This window comes from Nylanderia fulva, unplaced genomic scaffold (genome assembly GCF_048542155.1).
Source record: "Nylanderia fulva isolate GAGA-0341 unplaced genomic scaffold, ASM4854215v1 Scaffold5, whole genome shotgun sequence".
Taxonomy (NCBI): Eukaryota; Metazoa; Arthropoda; class Insecta; order Hymenoptera; family Formicidae; genus Nylanderia; species Nylanderia fulva.
The window spans coordinates 1,398,863-1,422,028 of NW_028190587.1; the positions used below are offsets into that span (position 1 = coordinate 1,398,863).

Genomic DNA, 23,166 nt, shown 5'->3' on the forward strand with positions numbered 1-23,166 from the left:
AGTAGTAAGATATGGCATTAGTCATACATTTATCTCTTGCTTTTCTAAATTCTAAATGATTTCGATCATTTCGAAAGATTGTGTTTTTTATCGCGAATGTATATACTCCGTTATTCTTCCACAGATATCCTTTTTAACTTTAGAACAACGTACGTGAGTAGAAAGGGCGAAGTCGTCAGCAATAGCAAAAGCATCGCCGTGAACTACGTGAAAGGCTGGTTTGTTGTTGATCTTGTAGCAGCATTGCCGTTTGATTTTCTCTATGCTTCAGACGTTTACAGCGGCGAGGTTGGTATATCTTCATCTGCTTACAAATAGATTTATGGACTAGCCCATTAACTTCTTGCAGAAAGTAGACTTTAAGGATAGTGAGTTCTACTGTAAAATTTAATTCGCAATCTTCCCCGAGAGATTGGTTTCATAACTTTATAGTGCTTTTCAATCTTTAATTTTATCCTTGTTTTAATAATGATGCTTATAAATAAAGTCAAAAAAAGAAATGCCGGCGTTAAGACGTAAATCGAATTATTTGACTTTAGGAGGAGCATGGAGAGAAATCTGTCAATATGTATTATACGCATCCTAATATCGTATGTATATAGTTTTGCGGTAATTACTAATTCTGAATTTCCGCCAGGCATGGACCCGAAGAGAGGCTGAACTAATTAATTTCACCCATCTAATAGAAAATCGATATCTTATGTCAGAATTTATCAGGTTTCTTTAATCGGTATCTTATATGTATATCAGAATTCATTATTAGATCCTAATGAAACATTAATTCTAACGTAAGGTTTCTCGACTATTACACATGTTTTCTTTATCGCTTTTTGTTACAGGATACAGCACACAGTAACATCCATTTAGTAAAACTCACACGATTACTGAGACTCGCGCGTCTATTACAAAAGATGGATAGATATTCGCAATACAGTGCGGTAATATTAACAATGCTTATGCTTTTTTTCATTCTGGTCGCGCATTGGTTAGCTTGTGTCTGGTATGTCATCGCCGAGAAGGAGAGATTGCGAAACGATAAAGATTGGGATTTAGGTAAGTTTTTTAGAACAACTTTGGTATTATATTATTGAAAATAATTGCAAAATTATATGTATAGTACACGACATTTTATGGAGAGTCATATAATTTTTACGAGAAAATGTAATAGCATATACTGATACGTGAACATAAAAATAATTAGTTGACCTTCGAAGATAAGCATGTATCTATATTTTATATAGATATTGGAAATATAAATCAGAAGGTGGCTTTCGTGACCTATAAGAATTGCACCATATCATCCGCTATCTTAAGAAACTATATCTATACATCCGGCATAGAATCGCGCGAGTAGAATTGTAACCATAGAAAATACTATCGACGCAAAAGCTCATGCATAAGATTTGTGCGGGGATTGTTTCTCGATAGTTGAGAAAACTTTCTAAGGAAGAATTACGTTTCCTAACAAAAATAGAAATAGAAAAAATAAATTCTTAAAAAAAAAATAAAATTATAGAATTTTATTTTGTATAAAAAAATATAATAGAAGAGTATAAGAATTTTTACACAACAAAATAATGCTTTTATGTTATATAAATGTATTATGTTAGTGAATACTTGATAAATAATATAGAAATGAGTTTTTCAACAAAATCATATTAGAAATTAAATTATGTTGAAATTGTCATTAATCTGTTCTAGGGTGGTTACATACTCTGGCTGAGAGGTTGAAAATATCTGTACAAAACGTTACGCATACAGAGAGCTATATAACAGCATTATATTTTACTTGTAGTAGTTTAACTTCCGTAGGATTCGGAAATGTTTCGGCAAATACATTCTCGGAAAAATTCTTTTCTATTTGCACGATGTTGATTGGAGGTAAGTTTTTGTGTTCTTAATATAATAAAATTTAATATATACACGTTATTTATTTGCAATATATTGACGTATTGATAACAGAGTATTATAAATTTCGCCATATATGTCAATTAATTAAAGATTATCTCATTTTCCGATATCTCTGTGACACATGCGAAATCGCTCGTATTATTTCATGAATATTAAATTATATATATAATTTCTAAAAACTTACCTTTAAAAAAAAGGTAAAAAATAGACCCAGTTAACGGCATGTCAGTAATAAAAAATTATTTATTGCAAATCCATGTAGAATCCTATAAAAAATTAATCGCTCGTATTATTTCATGAATGTTAAATTATATTTAACTATATCGCGTTATATTGTGCGTATTTGTGCGTTGCAGCTCTTATGCATGCCGTAGTATTCGGTAACGTTACTGCAATCATTCAAAGAATGTACTCTAGAAGATCCCTGTATCAAACCAAGTTACGAGATCTTAAAGATTTTCTGGTCTTACATCAGATCCCGGAAGAGCTCAAACAGCGAATGCAGGATTACTTTCAGACTATGTGGTCGCTAAATCACGGTATTGATATACACGAGGTAAAATCACGTTGCCTTTTTTTATCTTTTTCGATTTTAATCAGATCTTAATTAAAATGTTATAATCTATATTGGAATAAATTTTAAAAGATACATTATATAATGTATATTACTGTTATGTACTGTTATGAAAGGTATATATAATATAAAACTTGCGATTGCTTATTATCACAAAACAAAATAATTCTTGTGCAGACTCTTAAACAATTTCCCGAGGAGTTGCGAGGAGATGTTTCGATGCATCTTCATCGTGAGATTTTAAGTTTACCGATATTTGAAACCGCCTCTCAGGGATGTTTAAAGCTACTCTCGCTCCATATTAGAAACAACTTTTGCGCCCCCGGCGAATTTCTCATTCACAAAGGCGATGCACTTTCATACATCTATTATCTGTGTAACGGATCCATGGAGGTTGTGCAAAATGACATGGTGGTGGCAATTTTAGGTAAATCATAGTGTTTAATACAATTAATTTTTCTTTAAAGTTAATCGGTTTATTCAAATTATTGATATACGTTGAATTTGACAAATTTTACATGATATAATTACAAATTAAAATTAAAATGTTTTTAATTATTTTGCGAACAAATTTTATCACTGATATATTCGTTTTTTTTTTATCAAAGGAAAGGGCGATTTGGTGGGTTGCGATATAAATGTTCATTTGCAACATGGAAATAATGGCGGAGGCACGACTGGAACTGGTTCAGTTGACGTTGTAGTAAAATCCAGCTGCGACGTCAAAGCGTTAACATATTGTGATTTAACGTGCATACACATGCAGGGCTTAGTTGAGGTTCTTCGACTGTATCCCGAGTATCAGCACGAGTTTGCGCATGATATACAACACGATCTTACATATAATTTGCGCGAGGGATACGAGGCAGAGGTAATTAGCTCCATCTTTTCATAAAAAAGATTAAGAGCTGCTGAAGACAACAGATATTGCGTATCACTTATTAGAGACGAAGAGAGAATTAAACAAAGAGTTCATTTAGAGAAAAACGCTTTTGCATGTTTGAATAAATATTATTTATTTTTTCTTTTATATTTTATATAGAAGAAAAAGAGTTGTGCTTATATTTACATATGAAATAAATGGAAAAATGGCTTTTTGATATTTATATATTAAAAGAGTAACATATATGGAACTATTGCTCTTGACGAAGATTATCAAACTAAATTCTAATTGACCGTTGAATTTACCAGTCGTCTTGTCGCCTGAATTTTAGCAGGAATCCGATGTGAACGGCCCGTCATTGACACTGCCCTCCATCAGCGAGGATGACGAGAACGCAGTCGAGGAGAGCGAAACTTCTCCCTTATCGCCACCGAACAAATCACCACTCCATACATCTTCGAGTCCACGACATGCCAAGTTCAGGTAAAATTCTTTGCCTAAAAAATAAGAAAAATGTATCAAAATCGTATTGTGCGTATATATATATATATATATATATATATATATATATATATATATATACATATAAAGAGAGAACGAGAATTCTTTTATAAAATATGAAAATGCTAAAAAAGGAAAAGTACATTAAGTAAGCGACAGCAGAGGATTGAAAAGTAAAAAGCTTGAAATAATGGATAAACGTGAGAGTGAAAAAAGTTAATCTAGAGAAGAAAAAAGTTAATTTTTTTTGTTTTTCTGGCTAAATATTTTTTCTTGCATCAGCCTATTTTTTCGAAAAAGGAACAGTATATATATATTAAGTCTTCTTTTTGACATACTTATACTGTAACATATTCATCTAACATTTTCCCAAAAAATATTTCATTTATTTTTCTATTTTAGTTTGAAACAATTTTGATTGAGTAGCATTTAAATGCAAGATAAAAAACGAGGTATAAACGAGGCGAAAAAAAAAACTGGAATTGCAGAACGTAGGAATTGCGCGTTCGCAATTTATTTATACCTTTTCCAAAGAAAGAAATCCTGACTTACAGGATAACACGATTTTCCGCTCGGAGAACTGTGAAATATCCCAAAGTCGTGTTCTCTCAATTCAGACTTTTCAGATATCGGCCGTCTCGATAAATTGTAGCGGAATTTAATCCACTTTCGAAGTTCCTTACTTTTGGAATTCTCACGCCGCTATCTCAATGCCATTTTAAACGCTTTCAATATTTCGAATCGGATATTTGTACAATAATGAACAAAGTTAATTTCGTTTGGTATATCAGGGAGGATTATAGAGATGGGAGACGAGCAGGAAGGGGTGTCCTGGTGCGAGGAGGAAGAGCAGCGCAGGTGATCGCGCAGGAGTCTGTGGAAGAGCACATTCGAGGATCAGTCGAGAGACTAGATAATCAGTTTTCCACATTGCATCAAGATGTTGCGACGCTCAGTTGTGAGGTACACAGATATCTAGCATTATATGCGTTACTTTCCGGCGTAAACGCGGAATGCGAAATTGTTTTGCATTTACTCGACAGCTACCGATGCTTCTCAATCCCTTCCGAGACATTTAAGTCTACGAATAAATTTAAAATAATTGACTCGGAAAAATTTATTCAAATTTCTAATTCCACTCCACTTGAGTTGTAATAATGTAATTTCTGAATTATATGATTCAAGAAAGCAAAGCATGAGAAAAAAAAATATACCATTATTTTTTTTCAACATAATTTTAAACTTTTTTAAAAAATTAATTATTTTAAAAAACTTTAAATTAAAATTATATTAAAAATTATTTATTATACTATAAGTAACGTGCTAAAGAAACATTTTTATTCCGTCCAAAATTAAATACATTATTCATACTTTCAACTGTCAAAAGGAATTTATCGCAATGATAAGATTGCTGTCTTCTTTTGGGTTTGAGTAAAAGTTACCTCTCACATATAAAATTGTGTTATCTAAGGGAGAAACAGAGAGAGAGCTAGAAACTCTCAGGAAGACTCAGCTGCGAGATTTAAATGATGCGTATTGTGGATCGACAGGTACGCAACGCCATTCAAGCTTTGCAGATGCTCGCCTGCTCGCCCCAGAGTAATCCGAATTTGCCGACTCCGGCGGCAAGCCGCGGCAGCGGGGTCCTCGCCAGGAGCTCGTCTCATCCCCCGGATGCTATTTGTTGGAATCCGCCGGTGAGATTGATCGACGTGTCGACGCAGACGGATTGGCCGGTCGACTTATTCGAGACCTGGGTGCGGGCGAACCCCCGCAGAGCTCTGAAAGCTCTTGGTCTGGATCCAAACGTTATCTTGAGGCTGCCTCCGCCGTCGCCTACGCCATCCCCATCCTCGCCTCCGCCGCCACCCTACGAACCCTTATCACCCTTGGCGAGTTCCCCGCAGCAATCGCCTTCGCGATCTCTGACGGCAGGTAATCACGTCGCAATATCCAGGAAAGAATTCGCATGTTAATGTTGTGGGCGTAGAGCAGAATTCGAAGAGGCGCAGCTAGGGATTTATTTAAAATAATTAATCCACGAAAACTTTCTCTTTAAAAGAGAGACGGTTTTTTTTTTTTAACAAGGCGTACATGGAAGAAAAAAATGATTCCTAAAAATATTCATATATAGGAAGGGAAAGATATTCGTTCACACGTATACGATTCCGTGATATATATGTCTCAACCTTTTCGCGAAAGGAATTTTCTTTTCAGGAGAAAATACTCCCTTGAGTTTTTCCGTATTGCGAAGAGATACATTTTTTTTTATGGGAACACAGATATGTATCTCGTTGCGGGGGAGGTTGCGTATCCGTTCGTGTATTCATTTTACAAGCACCTTCGTAAGGAGTTGCACGATAGTGGACTTGAACTTCCGAAGGGAAACCTCGTAAAGGGAAGACCTTTCACTCTATAACTTCCTGACGGGATATCCCTTCATATACTATACATTTTGAATATAAATATAATATATAATATAAGTATATAGGATAATATAAATTTTTCACAGTTTCTCAAATTTTTCCAATTGTAGTAAACAATCGAGCCCACAATCTCTGTTCCGTATCTACTATATTCGAGATTTTGCGGGAATTTTCGTCGTCGCCGAACGCTGATGCGATAAATTTCAACCGATTTCAGGAAATGACAGCTACGTTTTTGGAATTAATCGTGATGCTCCGCACATTCCTCGAGTGTATAGGCCACCCAATTCAACCTGGGATCCCGACAACAAACTGTGGCATCGCTTTAGCGCCGGCGACGCTGACAACGCGTCGTTATATCAGGCGTTGCGACGTCTTCCGGAGTCACGCTCATTGAAGTTTAATCCGTTCGATAGCTGAGCTGATTAATTATTCCGAGCTCGTACAAAAATGTATTTATCCATGGCGAGTGAAAGAAAGGAAAACAGATCGAAGGAATGCCTGGCAAATTCGTAAGTCTATTATATTTTATTTTTATTAGTAAAATGATAATGATATCTTGCGCATTGTGATAAAATGTTTAAAAAATTTCGATTTAAAAAAACATAATAAATCTGTAAATTAATCGATCCGAGAATAACGCAAATATTAATTCATGCTAAAGGCATTATTGAGGCGTTGAATTTAATTGGCAGATCAATTACATCGTTGGTACAAATTGTTGAACATTTATTGCAACAAATAATTCTAATAAATTTGAAAACGCAAAATCGGAATAATTTTTGACAAAATCAAACTCGACATTGACCCGCGCGAAGCATAATAATACGCATTCCAAAACGGAATTATATAACCGATGGCACAATATCGATTGGAAAATCTCGTATTTCAAACTACGGGCGCTAATGTATTGCATATGCAAATTCAGGCCCACACATCGTAACATAAACAATCGTTCGTTTACGTGACACTGGATTACTCGTCAATTGACGTTTATATTTCCTTTGCTCGTTGACGTTAATCCATGATATCTCGCTAAATAATTCTTAACTCTTGAATGCATCATTCGCTTTCTTTCACCATAAACTGAGATCAATTAAGACTGACGCGATATACAAAAATACGCACATATCAGCAAATTAAAAACTTGTAATATTCTAATTTTATGTAAAAAAACGGAATAGATTATAGTTTTTTTCTAATTACTACATTATATGAATACAAGCATATCAATATCCAATTAGTGCAATGATATCTCATTTAGATATAGTTTAATCGTCGTATCCTTTCATTTATTACGGTCGATGATTAATAAATTAAATATTTGAATAGAAATATTTTTGCAAATATCAAAATTTTTAATATTCTTATGATATAAAAATATAAATATACACATCTTACTAAAGAAAATCTGATGCAATTCTCTATCTTTTTTATAGAAGTACATAGAACTAATTGTCTGCCTCGTATCTCTCAGGCAAATCATATGTATAATAATAAGATTGTATTAAAATATCAGGCAAATACTTGCTGATACTCGAGATACAATCGAAGGATTTCGATTAAATCTTGCATTTCCAATTAGTATATGTTAACGCTTTGACATCGCAGCTGGATTTTACTACGACGATTTTTCAACTGAAGTTCCGATCGTGCCTCCGCTGTTATTTCTATGCTGCAAATGAACGTTTATATCAACCAAATCGCTCTTTTATTATAAAAAAAAAGAAATATATCAACGATAAAATCTAGTCGCAAAATAATAATCATGTACATTAAATTGCGTACCGATTTGAAAAATCTCAATTTAAATTTAAAATTATATCGTGACATTCAAATCTAACAAACTCAAGCATTATCGATTATATAAATTGGCGATAAAACGGCAATTATTGATCATAAGAAAAATTAATTTTAAACGCGCATATTGATTTGACTTTCAAGACTCACAATCAATCAACACCGTGCAAATAAAAAAGAGTTTTCTGCAAATGTATTTTCTGAAAATATAATTTTCACACGTATCCGTAAATACATTCTCGAGAAATTTTTTTTATTGGCACGATATTGATTGATGGTGGTAAGTCTTGAAAACAAGTGCAAATCAATATGCGCAATTAATTTTTCTCATGATTAATAGTCGCCGTTTCATTGCTATAAGTAAAATAATCGATAATGATTGAATTTGTTAAATTTTACAATGAAAGTTAGACTACTACAAGTGAAATATAATGCTGTTATGTAGCTCCGTATGTGTAATGTTGGATATTTTCAACTTCTCAGCCAGAGTATATATATAATCAGAACAGATTAATGATAATTCTAGCATATTAAACCACTATTTTCTGCTTAAAGAAAAATTTGATTGAAACGTGATGCATTCAAGAGTTAAATGACTTATAATTCATATATTGTCCTTAGGCATTTTTCTCACTGCCAAACAGGATAATACATGACTATATATATATATATATATATCTGTCGACTTTTTCATTTCCGATAAAATATATATATATATTTTCCGCAAATCTTACCTTGAATAAAATAAATTCTCGCTTACGTCATTTTAATACACGTAACTCTATACTCTGATGGGATTATATATTATGCAGCTACGAACGTGCATGAACAACGCGTATATGCTTCGAAAAAATCCGACATTTACATTTATTTCGCATACGCCGTTACACAAACCGGTGTAACAAATATTCTAGCGTTTTCTACCAAACGTTAAATAACGCGTCTAATTTTATAGAGGTATATAGTTGCGCGCGCATAAATTTTTAATTCCAGCTCGTACAAATGCGCAGCTTAAAAAAAATAAATCGGTCTTCGCTTTAACCGCAGTTAAGCTGCACGTCTCCGTAAATGAGGCCAGAAGCTTCGCGCGGCTCCATCACGCGAGGTATAGTTTCCATAAAATATCACGAATCACGAGTCGTTTATCCAGAGAATTAGGGTAGCAATAATGCACAGCAAATTTCAATGTACACTATCGACGTCCAATCTAGAAGATATTCGTATAATATATTCGTATAATATATTAAGTAGATATATATAATAATAATAATAATTATTATAATAATAATAATAACGATAACGCTGTCGTGTGAAAGATGATGGTGATTAGTGAGCGACGTGGCGCGATTACACGACATAAAATAGCTTCGAGTCTATATCTTGATCGGTAATGTATGTCCAATTACACAAGCTGTGTGCGACACGAGAATCTATATCTAATAACATATAAATACTTTAAGATTTTAAAAAATCAGACATGTATATATACATATATTTAGGGAGAACGACGTTGAAAATATGTGATAAGGCACGGCTTTGGCCATGCACGACTACGTTCATTCGAACACTTCCGTCGTTATTTGTGAAAAAATGCTACAACCGAGAGCGAATAAAATATTAAAATGTTGCCGTCAATTGTTTCAATAATCCTACTGAGATATCTAATATCGACTTTAATATTGAAAATAGATATTTATTGGTTTTTTATTTATTATCGCGAAAGAAAGAGATCAATAATTTGAAATATCGAAAAGGAACATGGAGAATTACTTTGAAATTTTTATCCGGTATTGTCATTATGAGATACATATAAGATATTTTCACAAATATCGTTGGAAGGAGCTGTTTTATAAATATTTCATATATTTTGTTATACTGTGTTTCTATGCTCTTCGCATTATAATTCAGACGCTAAGTGTATTATAAACATTATCCGATACACACACACACACACACACACACACACACACACACACACACACACACACATACACACACATATTTTTCACTAATTCTATCACTATTTACACTCCTACACAGAATACTGCGAAGGAAATAGCATAATCCTCCCAGATTTTATCGTAATAAGGTCAATAAGCACAAATATAATAAAACAATTCTCTTCCTAATTATCCACTCGAAATTAAGGACCTCTTTATAATATCCTTGAGAGTATCTTCGACCAACTCTGGCTTTCGAGCGTGTAAGGAGACAAATTAATTATCTGACAATGCTGTTTACGTTAATTCCTTACTGCGTAGTTACCTTTCTATCGTAAAAGGTTGCACTTACAAAACAAGTATGTTAACAATATAAGAATAAATATTGTAGTATATTCTTGCTATTCTACCTCTTAAAAAAAAAATAAATATATAGAACTTAACGTTTTTATCGGCAATAATATGACAGATTTTATTGAAATAATATCGAGATTGAGATAGCTGTATTGCGGAACGGATGCAATGAGAGAGAAATCTTAAGAAGAAATATAAATTTTTATAAAATGTCGGCTTGCCAATACATTTGGCAAGCTATGCTGTAAGGGTTTAATCCAGAAATATTCGATACGTGTGTACATACATATGCTGCGCATATGATAAAAAGAAATATAAGCCACGGATTCATGTGTAAAAAAAGAATCAGGAATTTGAGAAATTGTCCAAACTCGAGCTCTACGCAATCATGTTTCTCATTGTACATTTGTCAACTGAACTAGTTAGGATACTCGAAATGACGGCCTTAAAATAAAAGTTTATTTTTTTCACGATGATAAATATCTGACAGAGCAGGTGAACGCGTAGCGAAGCGAAGCGATCTCTAAAAATGATTCGCCAAGAGCGAAGGACGTGAAACGGAAATAAAACAGGAAATGCGAGAGAGAAAGAGAGAGAGAAAGAAAGAGAACAGATATTTCTTTATGAACGCGCGTTAATCCTTCATAAAAATATATATCTAAACCTTTGTAAATATTTTTAAACACTTGTAGGTGTCTATATAACTTATTGTAAGTGTCTATATAAGTGGTATATTCTTTGTTCAACAAATATGGGTTCTGAAAAATAATAAATAAAAACTAATTATATATAAGTAACATTGTCTAAATATATTTTACATTTTTTGGGAAGTTTTTCTTTTAAAATGATTAATTTCTGCTAATGTATCTTGTATTAATCTATAATTAATTGATTTATAGAAATTTTTTTCCTAAAAGAAAAATTATCCTATTAAATTATGAAAGATATAGAATAAGTTTATTGACTGTTAAACGTTGCATTATAATTGCGAAAAAGGTGTAAATTAGATATAAGCTGATGATGTAAATTAATTTAAGACGAGAGATACACAAAAAAAGTCGTCGTAAAACTTGTCTCGTTCGAGACCGTATATAGGTAAATACTTTCGCGAAAACACCTAGCGTCTTGACAATCTGTCAATTACTCCATCGGCGAGGCGCTGGTCCACGGATGCTGCGCGCTCCAGCGACGGACGAAGGTGCGACAGATCGTCTCCGCGAGAGCAGAAAATAAACGTGTTACGGGGGGCTCGTGGCGGGCCATTTTTGGGATCCCCACCCGCGAGATGCGCGTCCTTCCGCCGCGCGCTTTTCGTCCGGTAGCTTTTCCGTTCTCCGCTCAGATACTCGTCTCGCGCCGCTCCGATCGTTCGAGTTAGGTAAGTGCATCATTCCTGATAACGCGCTTTTTCTGCAGTGAAACAAATTCGCTTCGCATTCTTTTCTTCTCTTCCTCTCTCTCTCTTTGCCTCTTTGCCTTTTGTACCGCTTTTGTACGCTGAAACGTGTGGCAACGCTATGCGGAATAAGCCCTCGAAGTCGACTACTGCTGGATGGGAACGATGGAAGAAGTGGCGAAGACGGGATAAATTGCTCGTTGATGGAATAAATCGACCGGGATACGTCCGAGAGTGCCGAATTAATCAGCGCTTGAATTTCAAGGAGATTTAACTGGAATTTGGTGCTTTAAAGCAGTTCGTCGATGTACTTGGCGGTGCCTGTAAGTAGTCTTTTCAGAATGCAACCCTCTACGCGCGGATAGATCACCCTGCGCTTATCAGTAGGAATCAGTAAAATATAGATTTGTATTTTCAATAATACCAGAGCTATTGAAACAAGCAAGAATGTATTTATACAGAAAAAAAGACTTCCTCCAAAATTGTAGATGATTCAACACCGGATTATCTTGTTAGCTCTAAACTGATCTATTTTTGTGATCCATCCGTGCATATTATTTGAAATACTTGACATTTATAGAATATTTTGACAAATAACACAAATTTATCTGATTTATCTTCATTTGATGTGATTTGTATTTAAATTTTTACATTAGGCAACAGACAACGCTTAACTTCTTACAGGAAGTAGTGGATTCACGAAGATCCAAAATGTCTCGGAGACTCGGACAGCTTTGCAAGAGCTTTTCTAATCGCTGCTAAATAATAACAGCTCTGCGCTAACGCTTCAAGATAATTTGCTTTCGGGCCTAACATAAAAATGTCGTAAGTAACATCTGCAACTGTCATCGATTGCATGCGTAGATTCATTTCGTTATACACTTTGTTAAATGCAAAGTACCTGGTATTTTTTTAGAACATGATAATTTTGGTTCGCGCATCGAAAATGGAGAGAACGTGCGTGCGGTTGCTTTCATATTTTTGTAATTTTTCTTCATGGCGAAGGAAATAAGCATGATGTCATTGACATCGAATGAAATGTAATCATCGGCTCTCCAGCAGGCTATTTTTAATATCTCGGAATTCATAATATTATGTTTTAAATAATATATTTCGTTCAATTTCGCGATAATTAATAAATTTTTGGAATAACTCGTTGAAAACTATTTCTCGCGAATTTGTTCTTGCTTGCTACATTTTTTTTTTTATTTTCTACGCGTAGATATATAACAAGAGGTAGCTTTATACATTGAAAATCAATATAAAATATTATATTATTACTTGCAGCTACCTTGTTAACGGTATTTCTGCTTTAATGTTCTTTCATGCAAATTAAACATTCAAATCTTCCCCGTCCATAACGATTATTTTATACGCATGAATAAATGATGAGTAAGAGATATTAACAACGAATTTGCATAATATATATTTTACAAACTGCGCAATATTATTTTCCGCAATTCTCGATGCGTTATAGTTTTCTTACAATGTCGCAAGAATGCGCGCATTTTTCCGAGATGTAAATTGCATCCCCTCTCTCTCTCCGAAATGAGTTTGATTCGCGACCCGCAAAATCCGCGCGAGGAGGCCACGATCACGGAGGGCTCACCGAAGTCTTGTAAAATGCTATTAATACTCGTCGGTTAGATCGAATGTCGGTCGGCGGTGGCGGCCAAGTAAAGCCCGTTCTTCTGGGTTACACTCGTTACGTTTTGGCCTCTTCGTTGCGGCGTCAGAGCTCCGCCGTCGTCGTTCCGCACATATTTATAGAATCGGGCTGTAGATGCTATTTCCGTAGACGCCCTAATGCGTGCTCCTCTTCGTGCTTACGCGTTGCGATCAGCCGCCGGAATTATGGCTTTGCAAAATTCGATCATGCCAGAATCCATAATATGATGGCCCGCGCGAGAGCGCGGAAATCAGAGAATTGCAGCCTCCCATTCCGAGTCTGATGAGATTCGAAGCTTCAAAGACACTCGATCGATCTGGAATTTTGAACGGGAATGTCTCTGATTTTCAGCAAACTCGATAATTTCCTTGGGACAGTCCGCAAAACAAAGCCGCCACCATGGATGTCATCAAGAAGAAGATGCAAGCGATGAAGCTTGAGAAGGACAATGCTATGGATAAGGCCGACACCTGCGAAGGGCAGGCGAAGGAAGCGAATCTGCGCGCGGACAAGGTTCTCGAGGAGGTTGGCGACCTTACGAAAAAATTGGCCCAGGTCGAGGCTGATCTGGCGACTAACAAGAACGCTCTCGAGCAAGCCAACAGGGATCTCGAGGATCGCGAGAAATCTCTTACCAACGTAAGGATCCCAAACATCACGTCTAAAAACGGGACATAAGACGTCTTAATCAAGACATATTATAATATGATGATGTTTAAAAAACATCTTGATGACGCCTTTTAAACGTCTTATGTCCCGATTTTAGACGTTGTGTTGTTTGGAATATCATTATCCCGAGTTTGCTTTCGCACACTACGAACCATCGAAATTGCGCTAGAGAGATAAATAATAATATAAGATACTCGATGAAAATTGGCCTCTAATACATTCAATTCTTGTAGACTGAGTCCGAAGTAGCCGCCCTTAATCGCAAAGTCCAGCTTATTGAAGAGGATCTCGAGCGCTCGGAGGAACGATTAAACACCGCAACTGCTAAGTTGACCGAAGCGTCGCAGGCTGCTGATGAATCTAGCCGGTAATTATACGGTTAATTAAGCCGCGCACAACCCTTGATGATGATTACGAGATGTGTGATACGATTGCAGTATGTGCAAAGTATTGGAGAACCGTGCACAGCAGGATGAGGAGAGGATGGACCAACTGACGAACCAGCTGAAGGAGGCTCGTCTGCTCGCTGAAGACGCTGACGGAAAATCTGACGAGGTATCGCGCAAGCTGGCCTTCGTTGAAGACGAGCTCGAAGTCGCTGAGGATCGCGTGAAATCCGGTGAAGCGTAAGTCGCTGATAAGATCGCTATATTTAATGTGAGAACGAAACTCACAATCAGACAATCCATTTCTATTTTTTGCTCTTGCAGCAAGATCATGGAACTGGAAGAAGAATTGAAGGTCGTCGGTAACAGTTTGAAGTCTTTGGAAGTATCCGAGGAAAAGGTATAGTGTGACTGTTAATGTAAACAATACTTGTTAATGTTACGCCTATCTTGCTGAAGGACGAGTGTTCTCGATTCTCTTTACGATGAAAATAAATGCTAAATTCGAACTTTAGATGCTAATTTCTTTAAATATTTTCAGGCCAATCAGCGAGTCGAGGAATTCAAGCGTCAATTGAAGACTCTGACGGTCAAACTAAAGGAGGCCGAAGCCCGTGCAGAGTTTGCCGAGAAGACCGTCAAGAAGCTCCAGAAGGAGGTCGACAGGCTCGAAGGTGAGTTTATATTGCTTAATATATATATATATATATCTTTTGCTTTCCTCTTTCACGGGCGACGAGCAAAAATCGGGATAAAAATAAAATCATCCCACGTTTCTCTATTTTCTCTCAGATGAACTGGGCATCAACAAGGATAGATACAAGTCGCTGGCCGATGAAATGGACTCGACGTTCGCCGAATTGGCAGGATATTAGATTACTTTACTATCGTTATGCTTCGCGTGTCTAATAACTGTTTCAATCTTCGTGACGAGAAACCGACATTCTATGTTTGCGCGAACAATGTTTACAACTCGACGTTGTCGTTCGACAGGAAAAAAGAGACATAACTATGGAGGATATGTCGTGAATATTATTTATTATTCACACATTCGCTATCCTTGTAATTAATGTTATTATTATGATGGAGCTCTATCGATGTGAGCGGGTCGTAATCAATTTTACTCTATTATATTATTGTGTTCGAAAAATTAAGAGAAATTCAATAAACAGTTATATAAAATTAATAAATCGATAAGGGCGCATTTCTGCGTTGAGCAATCGAGCAATATTTTCATGCGTTATTTTCCTACCATTTCACAAAGCGGTATATATAAATCAAATATAATCAAAATAGCGCACAATCGTCCTAAGGTTTATGAAGTTTCCAATATTTCATATAAAAACAAACATTTCCAGATACAATTGTTTTCTCTCATGACGTTTATTATTTTTTAATTATTTAATAAATGTACATATATAGAACGTATATCGTGTTTCAATGGCATATAAATCCAATAGTTTCGCGCATCTTGTACTATATTTTTTAAAGTCATCGACCATATTTTATTCTGCACGTTATCATTTATTTTATTTATTATGTACATGTAAATGAGAATCATGAGAACGTACAGTTTCGGTGCACCTATGAGCTTTATACAACATTGATCTAGAAATTCTTACAAAAACGCATAACAATGAATTTAATGACTATGCATATGCAATTAAATATTATATCAAGCAAAGGGCAGTGGGTCAATTAAGCGTCGTAAATTCTTTCTTGTTAAAAAAAATTGTCTATTCCGAAATGCACATTTCAGTTCTAATTTCAAAAAATTTTCAACAACTTTCAAACAGAGAAAAAATAAGTTAAGTATGGAATAGATATCGCGAATGTTGCTGAGGATCATAGAAAAACGCACGCATGATTAAATCAATATATATTTTTATATCCTAAGTTTAGTCTAATATCCGTATTAAAAGTAATTTTGCGAATTTAAGTCAATAATCCATGCTGCATAAGATTTATTTTATTTGAGTTGAAGATATTTCAAAATTAAGACTAAATGTACATTTCGAAATAAATAATATTTTAACATAAAAAGTAATAATTTGCGCACTGTTTACCTCGCTAAGCTACTCTTTGCTTGTGATATTCAAAAGCCTTCTATTTCGATTTTAAATATTATGCCATAACGATTAGAACGAGTAAACTCGCGGACACAGTATTATTATTATTATTATTATTATTAATGTACATCGTACATCACTGTTCAAACATAATTGTAGAAACAATGATACATATATTCAGCGCTAAATACGTTGCGTCATATGATACTCAGTTCATTTTACGATACATGTAGATGCCAGCTTTATATAATAATATAGTTTATTATCTAAATAAGAGAAAAATAAACTTTGAATTAGACGATTGTATTTTTAATGTGTTAACAATGGCCACAAGATGAGAATACAAATGTAAAGTTATAAAAAAGGAAAAGATTTGCATAATCGTGTAACAACACGTACTGAATATCATATCACCACAATAAGAATGCGCATAATATGCGCGAATATTTACGAATTTCATAAATAAATTATAATCGATATGAATATATATATACTGTAACTTCCATAGGCTTCTTCGACCAGTTGCACGAGCGAACTCAATATATAACTTCGATATAATGACACATTTATAAAAACATCGTTCGCAAAAAATTATGACAAAAAATTCCGTCTATCCTATCTGAAAAAGACGTCTAAAAACTACATCTAATCTTATTATTTCATCTATTTTTTTTTATGATTGACGTAAAAAATATCTTGTCATCATTTGATTACACCAAGAAAGCGCTTTGATGCATTGCCATAGATAATATACGCGATTAATACGTTCATTAAAATATGTAAAAAATTCTTTATATATATTTTTTAACGCCAATTAAGCAAGGATTAAAAATGGTGTTGAAAAAAAAAAGAGCAAATTCAAATCGAAATACAACAGTCACTGATTAAACTGTAATGTTTTGCATCATATAATCTGTTATAATAATAAATATGTGCGTTCTCTAATTTATATATTAGCTAATTTATATATTAGCAGGCAATATGGCAAAGCCGCATCCATTTCAATTTATAAACGTATGACTTACATATGTACAAGGTGTCTCATTTTAATTAATATAATCGAATATTGCTGAACATAAGGTAGTTAAATAAAATATAAAAATTTGGATAATTTTATTTAAAAAAAAACTAATTTAATCTTCAAATGATTTTAATTAATAAATACAAAATCCAACCTTTTTTCTCTCGACAAAACTTTTAAACTTTTATATGAAATATTTTCTCACAACGTACACAGCCATAGTTTCATAAATATTCAACTATATTAATTAAAATAGAACACCCTGTATGTATGTAATCAATTTCATCTTGACATTTCGCAATAAAATCTCTCAAGTAATGATGATATTGTTTTCAAATAATTTATACAGAATTATTTTTAAAACATTGAAATGTGCTTGTTTGCATAAACATTAACGTTTTCGAAAAAAAAACTCAAAATGCTGATATTTTCTGACAGTCTTTAAATTGAAAGCTTATCAAAAGTCTTTTATGCATATCAATATTTATCATTAAACAAATAGTATATAGTACGATAGTAATAGAAATATTCCAAATAAATTTTCATACAAATATTCGCATGAAAAAAATGAGAAAATAAAAAATAAAAAAAGAATAATTCAAAGATGGGGCACTTGAAAGGATCATTCATTCATTTATCTGTGTGAATGACAATGTATGCCGAACATACGACATAACATTGAGTATTCATCATCTGATAGGCATGCGTACACACATTTGATTCTTCGATCGACAAGACAACGACATGCTTCTTGAAATATGAATCGCATGATATTTCAAGCGCTCCGTTTAACACTCTTATGAATAATACACCGCGAAAATTACACACACATATATATTATACACTCTTTGTTATTTCTAATTATTTCTTTAACATTATCAAAACATTAGACTATTTGATATATCAATTGCACGTAACATTATGACTGGTCTATACAAATGACTAATATTATTACAGGATTACATCGTTGTACTACATTTCCAATGCTGCAAAAATCAGACAGATTGCGTATTAGAGAGAAGCGAAAGTCATAAAAGAAAGCCAGTCTTATTACGTACGCCAATCTTATCTAGAGCACAAAATTAATTAATCAAATCTAAGAAAGAACTGATAATCAAAGAGAAAATAGATTGATAGAGTGTATGTTAATGATATACATGTGTTATATATACATATATATTTGTAATATATATTAATTTTGAGATGCGGAATTCATAATTAAACGAATTACAGATCAATTATTATCAATAGTGTAAAGATCTAGATTGATTTAGCAGCATATACGCTTTTTCAATATGATGTATCCCTTTTTTACACATATATAATAGTATGACTCTCTTTGAGTAGAGAAAATATTACGTTGAGATAAAAAGAATTTCTTAAGATGTAATATCTTATAAGATATCGCAGCATCACACGAGTTATCATGTAACTCTTTTTCATGTACGTTATATTATACATATATAATACGGCCTATATTACGATAAAATTATCATGAATCCTTACTGTGCCTTTATGTTTAACATAAGCATTAGTCTATATGTTCTGTACATATAAAATGTATCAATAAATATGATATAGTCTCAGTATAAATAAGTAAAGTAACCAATAGTAAGGCGTTTACTTATAAAAAAAAGAAAAAGGAAAACGCGTGCCTATGTTACAAAGCAGACATTACGCAATCACACGTTTATATGCTTATAAATAATTTCTCTTATGTCACTAAATCAGTGTAACAATGATTCAATGCTATATAAAATCAACTTTGTTGTCTATAATATATATAATAAATGCATTTTAAAGACACTTTTCAAAAGTACCCCAGAAAAACATTACAAACAGTAAATAGCAAAATTTTCATCTATATCCTTATATGTGCTCGCTATGTGAATAAGATAGAGTTATTTTACATAAAAAATTTGAATGTTAATAATTATTAATAAGATTAAAAGAAGCTTTAATATTTGAACAAAAAATTGAAAGATTAAGTTAATTATTTTAATAGCTTTAATATTAAATAAAAAATGTATAAATCGTACATTTTAAATATATATGATCAGTGAGTTATATTCATTAAACTGTATTGTAGATCAGTTGTTTTATAGGCAAAGTTTCTGTCAACCAAACTTTTCACAATAGCAATTTTTTTGAAGAAAAAAAAGAAAGAAAAAATTTAATGATCTATTTTACATTATATTTATTATAATAAAAGTTGTTTTAGCTACATGTATATTAGCCCATTAATGGAGATATTTCTCATTCGTATAAGTTAATGCAATAGTAAATTAGGAAATGTATTCAATAATTTTTCTGGAGTTTTATATTTTTTGTCATTAAAAATTTTGTTATAAAATCATGATATTTAATGTGATCTTACAAGAATGCATACATATATAAATTAATGTATCATACCTCATACTACAGGTGGTCACGATGCAGAGAAAAATTCTTGAAGACGTTGTACAGTTCTACGATCCAATGCACATAAATCAAAATCAAATGTCTTCTTAGTGATTTCATATTGACCAGTTTCCGCAATTACTTGCACGACTCTCTGCAATTCGTCGTTATCCTGTAACGTCATTATCTTTTGTTGCAAATCCTTCAGTTGTGAAACATAATCCTCTGAAAACACTGGTGGTTCACTGATCTCCGCATCAGTGCTGTTTGTGGAATCTGGGGCCACTTGTTCAGCATCGACTTCTATGTTCTTGTCATTTATCACTTGATCAACCGAATTAACAACACGCTCGTCCTTCTCTTTTCTAAAATCTTTCTTTGATTCCTTTTCTTGATGATGAACGGAGTCAACGTCCATCGCGACTGGAGATTGACTCGATGAAACTGGTTCCAAAGGCGGAGACGTCGAATGACCTCTGCTTTTCTCACGTTTCGCTGGAATCTCATCATCTTCTTTGCTTCTCTTTCTTTTTCGATTTTCTCTTTCCTCCCCTCTGCTTCCTTTGGATTTGTCCTTTCTGCTACGATCGCTTTTTTCTTTTTTCATATCTACTGATATACCAGGAGACAGTGGCTTTGCTGTTTCTGCAGGAGTGGATATTATTGTGTGTTCTGTTTCTTTCTTGGCACTAAGCATCGGTTTACTTTCGAGTAATGAATCGTCATCTACGGAAGGCGCCGAATCGCTGCTATCCCTTTCTGGAATTTCAGTTAAAAGAGACAACGTATTCCCGACCGCTGCAGAAGACGTATTGTTTTGTTTCTCATTTCCCTCTTTGCTTCTTTCACGTTTCTCCTTCTTCTCCCTATCTTTGCTATCTCTTTTATCCTTTTTATCTCTCTTCTTGTGCTTATGCTTTTGTCTATCCTTATCACTCTTGCCATCCTTTACTTTCTCAGATTTCTCACTTTTCTCTGATTTCTCTTTTATCATCTTATCGTCTTTCAATCTATCGTTTTCTTTCGCGGGTTTTGGAGATTTTCTGCCATCTCTTGACGATTTGTATTCTTGAGATTTTTCCTTGTCTGATTTTTCTGCTTTATCCGTTTTCTCAGGCTTTTTTTCAATTGTTTTGATGACATCTTTAACTTTTTCTGCTTCTTTATATTTATCCTTCCTTTCTTTGTCTCTATCGTCTTTATGTTTTTTCTTATCTTTCTTTTTCTCAGACTTGGACGAATCTATATCACTTCTAGAATTATTTTTTGCCTTGTCTGTCTCTTTTTTATCTTTCTCTTTTTCCAATGCAATTTTCTTCACCTCTTTTTCTTTTGGTTTAGGAGACAAAGATCGTTTTGTAGATGATGGAGGAGGACTTAATGATTTTTTTGTAACAGGTGATGTTGATCTCTTGTTCCCAGGACTCGTATGACTTTTATTTCCCGGACTAACAGGTCTCTTAGATTTTTCTTTATTTTTAAGTCGATCCTTAGAACTGTCTCTAATTTTTTTATCCTTTTTCTCATCTATCTTATCCTTTTTATCTTTATGAGGACTATCCTTTGTTTTAATTGTTTTATCCAATTTGTCAGATTTTTCAATAGTAGTTAAAGGTTTAGGAACTAAATTTTTATCAGATTGACTTGTTTTTTTGTTTTCTGGTGATATTTTTATAGGTGCTGTCTTTATAGGAGGACCAAATAATTCTTGAAACGAGTTTGAAGTTTTAGATTCAGTAACGCGATGTTTCTTGCTTTCACTGCCATTTAACTTTGGTTTGCCAACCATTGTAGGTGTTTTTGTATCATTCTTTTCGAGTGAACCGTCTCTACTGGATACTATGATCTGAAATTATAAAATATAATTAAGACTTATATACTAATTCATCAACTGATATTTATAAATTGTTATACATATACTTTATATACAATTTTTCATAATGGATTTTTGTATGGACATTCTACAATATTGTATTTAAGATATATATAATCAAACTTTAGTTTAATTGTATAAATATAACAATCTTTGGAGTTTTACAATACTTACACCTCCACCTTTCAGTAGCTTTTTCTTAAACTCATCAGAAGGATTACGGATTAATTCCGTATGACGTATGGCATTATTAATAGGTGGACCACTTGGCTGCAGGTCAAGATCATACTGTATGTAAACCTTCTTGGGTTCATCCTTATTTTTCAGATAAATTTCAATAGGTATTATAAAGCCTGCATAGCCTGATTCTTTTACCACAAATGGTGGTTCTTTCAGCACCCTTTTAGGGTTCCGAAATGTATCATGTAAAATGAATACCACTGAAAACAATAAAAAAAAGTTATTATTACAGGAAAAACAAACTATCTATTGGTGATAAAAGAAAAGCAATAATCTGAGAAATGGTACCTTTCTCAATGTAATGATGTATATCTGCATTATCCACTCCTCGCACAAAAACCTCCCAATCATGCGTATATCCCTCAGGAGTGGTACGCATACGTAATTGTGATGTGTGTCCACATTCCAATGTGATGCGAATTGCCATCCTCTTGGAAAAAATCTCAATCGTCGTTTCGCAAAAAAAATATACTACGGGGACAACTTAATTTCACAAAATTGTGCAAAAAAAATTACATTACATTTTCATGAATCGTCTTCAAAGAGATCGCTGAATTTGTCGTGCTGCGAGAAATCTTCCTCGAATCGTGCGTAGAAAAGTCTCAGAACGAACGAGAACAGGTCAGAAACATCGCTCCAACATGCAAGAACAATGACAGCGCTTGTTTTCTAATTTTCGCGACACGCGAAATTGGAACGCATCATCGTTCGCACGCGCCTGTTCTGTATGAAAATGTTGCTCGTCAATGTGGAAAACGTACGTCCTACCTCGGGCGGAATTCACCGTGGGTGCATCGCTCGCAAAATCACGCCGCGAATCTCTGTTCTCTCACTCCAATTCGTGCTTGATTATCAACAGGTAAACCGTGTGCAGTCGAGCCTCGTCGGCATCGTCGAACGTTCTTCGTTCTTCCGTATGATTTTCGTGTGCTAATGTGGTATATAAACCTCGTAGTATATGCATTTCGTGCATTTCCCCCGCGATCAGATTCGTTCGTGAGAGAAATTCAAACCGCCACCTATCGATGCATGATTGACTCTTCTGCTAATGGAG

At 33.9% G+C, this 23,166-nt stretch overlaps 3 protein-coding genes across 3 annotated transcripts in view; 2 read left to right on the forward strand and 1 right to left on the reverse strand.

Annotated features, from left to right (window-relative positions):
- Positions 1-11,186, forward strand: part of Elk (Eag-like K[+] channel) — a 28,579-nt gene extending 17,393 nt beyond the window's left edge. The window contains 10 exon segments of the mRNA XM_029317246.2: positions 125-288; positions 840-1,053; positions 1,702-1,881; positions 2,268-2,467; positions 2,663-2,912; positions 3,094-3,356; positions 3,700-3,851; positions 4,661-4,832; positions 5,420-5,804; positions 6,513-11,186. Of these exon segments, the coding sequence (XP_029173079.1) occupies positions 125-288; positions 840-1,053; positions 1,702-1,881; positions 2,268-2,467; positions 2,663-2,912; positions 3,094-3,356; positions 3,700-3,851; positions 4,661-4,832; positions 5,420-5,804; positions 6,513-6,715 (2,183 nt within the window). The 3' untranslated portion in view covers positions 6,716-11,186.
- A 495-nt stretch (positions 11,187-11,681) lies between these two features.
- Tm2 (tropomyosin 2) lies at positions 11,682-15,739 on the forward strand. Its single transcript, XM_029317252.2, has 7 exons — positions 11,682-11,767; positions 13,806-14,093; positions 14,357-14,490; positions 14,561-14,749; positions 14,834-14,909; positions 15,051-15,183; positions 15,302-15,739. The coding sequence occupies exons 2-7, from the start codon at positions 13,854-13,856 to the stop codon at positions 15,382-15,384; spliced, it is 855 nt and encodes a 284-aa protein (XP_029173085.1). The 5' UTR covers positions 11,682-11,767; positions 13,806-13,853; the 3' UTR covers positions 15,385-15,739.
- On the reverse strand, positions 15,431-23,127 carry ear (ENL/AF9-related super elongation complex transcription factor). The gene is made up of 3 exons (XM_029317249.2): positions 22,401-23,127; positions 22,047-22,312; positions 15,431-21,845 (listed from the first exon to the last, which is right to left on the reverse strand). The coding sequence occupies exons 1-3, from the start codon at positions 22,537-22,539 to the stop codon at positions 20,028-20,030; spliced, it is 2,223 nt and encodes a 740-aa protein (XP_029173082.2). The 5' UTR covers positions 22,540-23,127; the 3' UTR covers positions 15,431-20,027.
- Between the last annotated feature and the right edge of the window lie 39 nt (positions 23,128-23,166).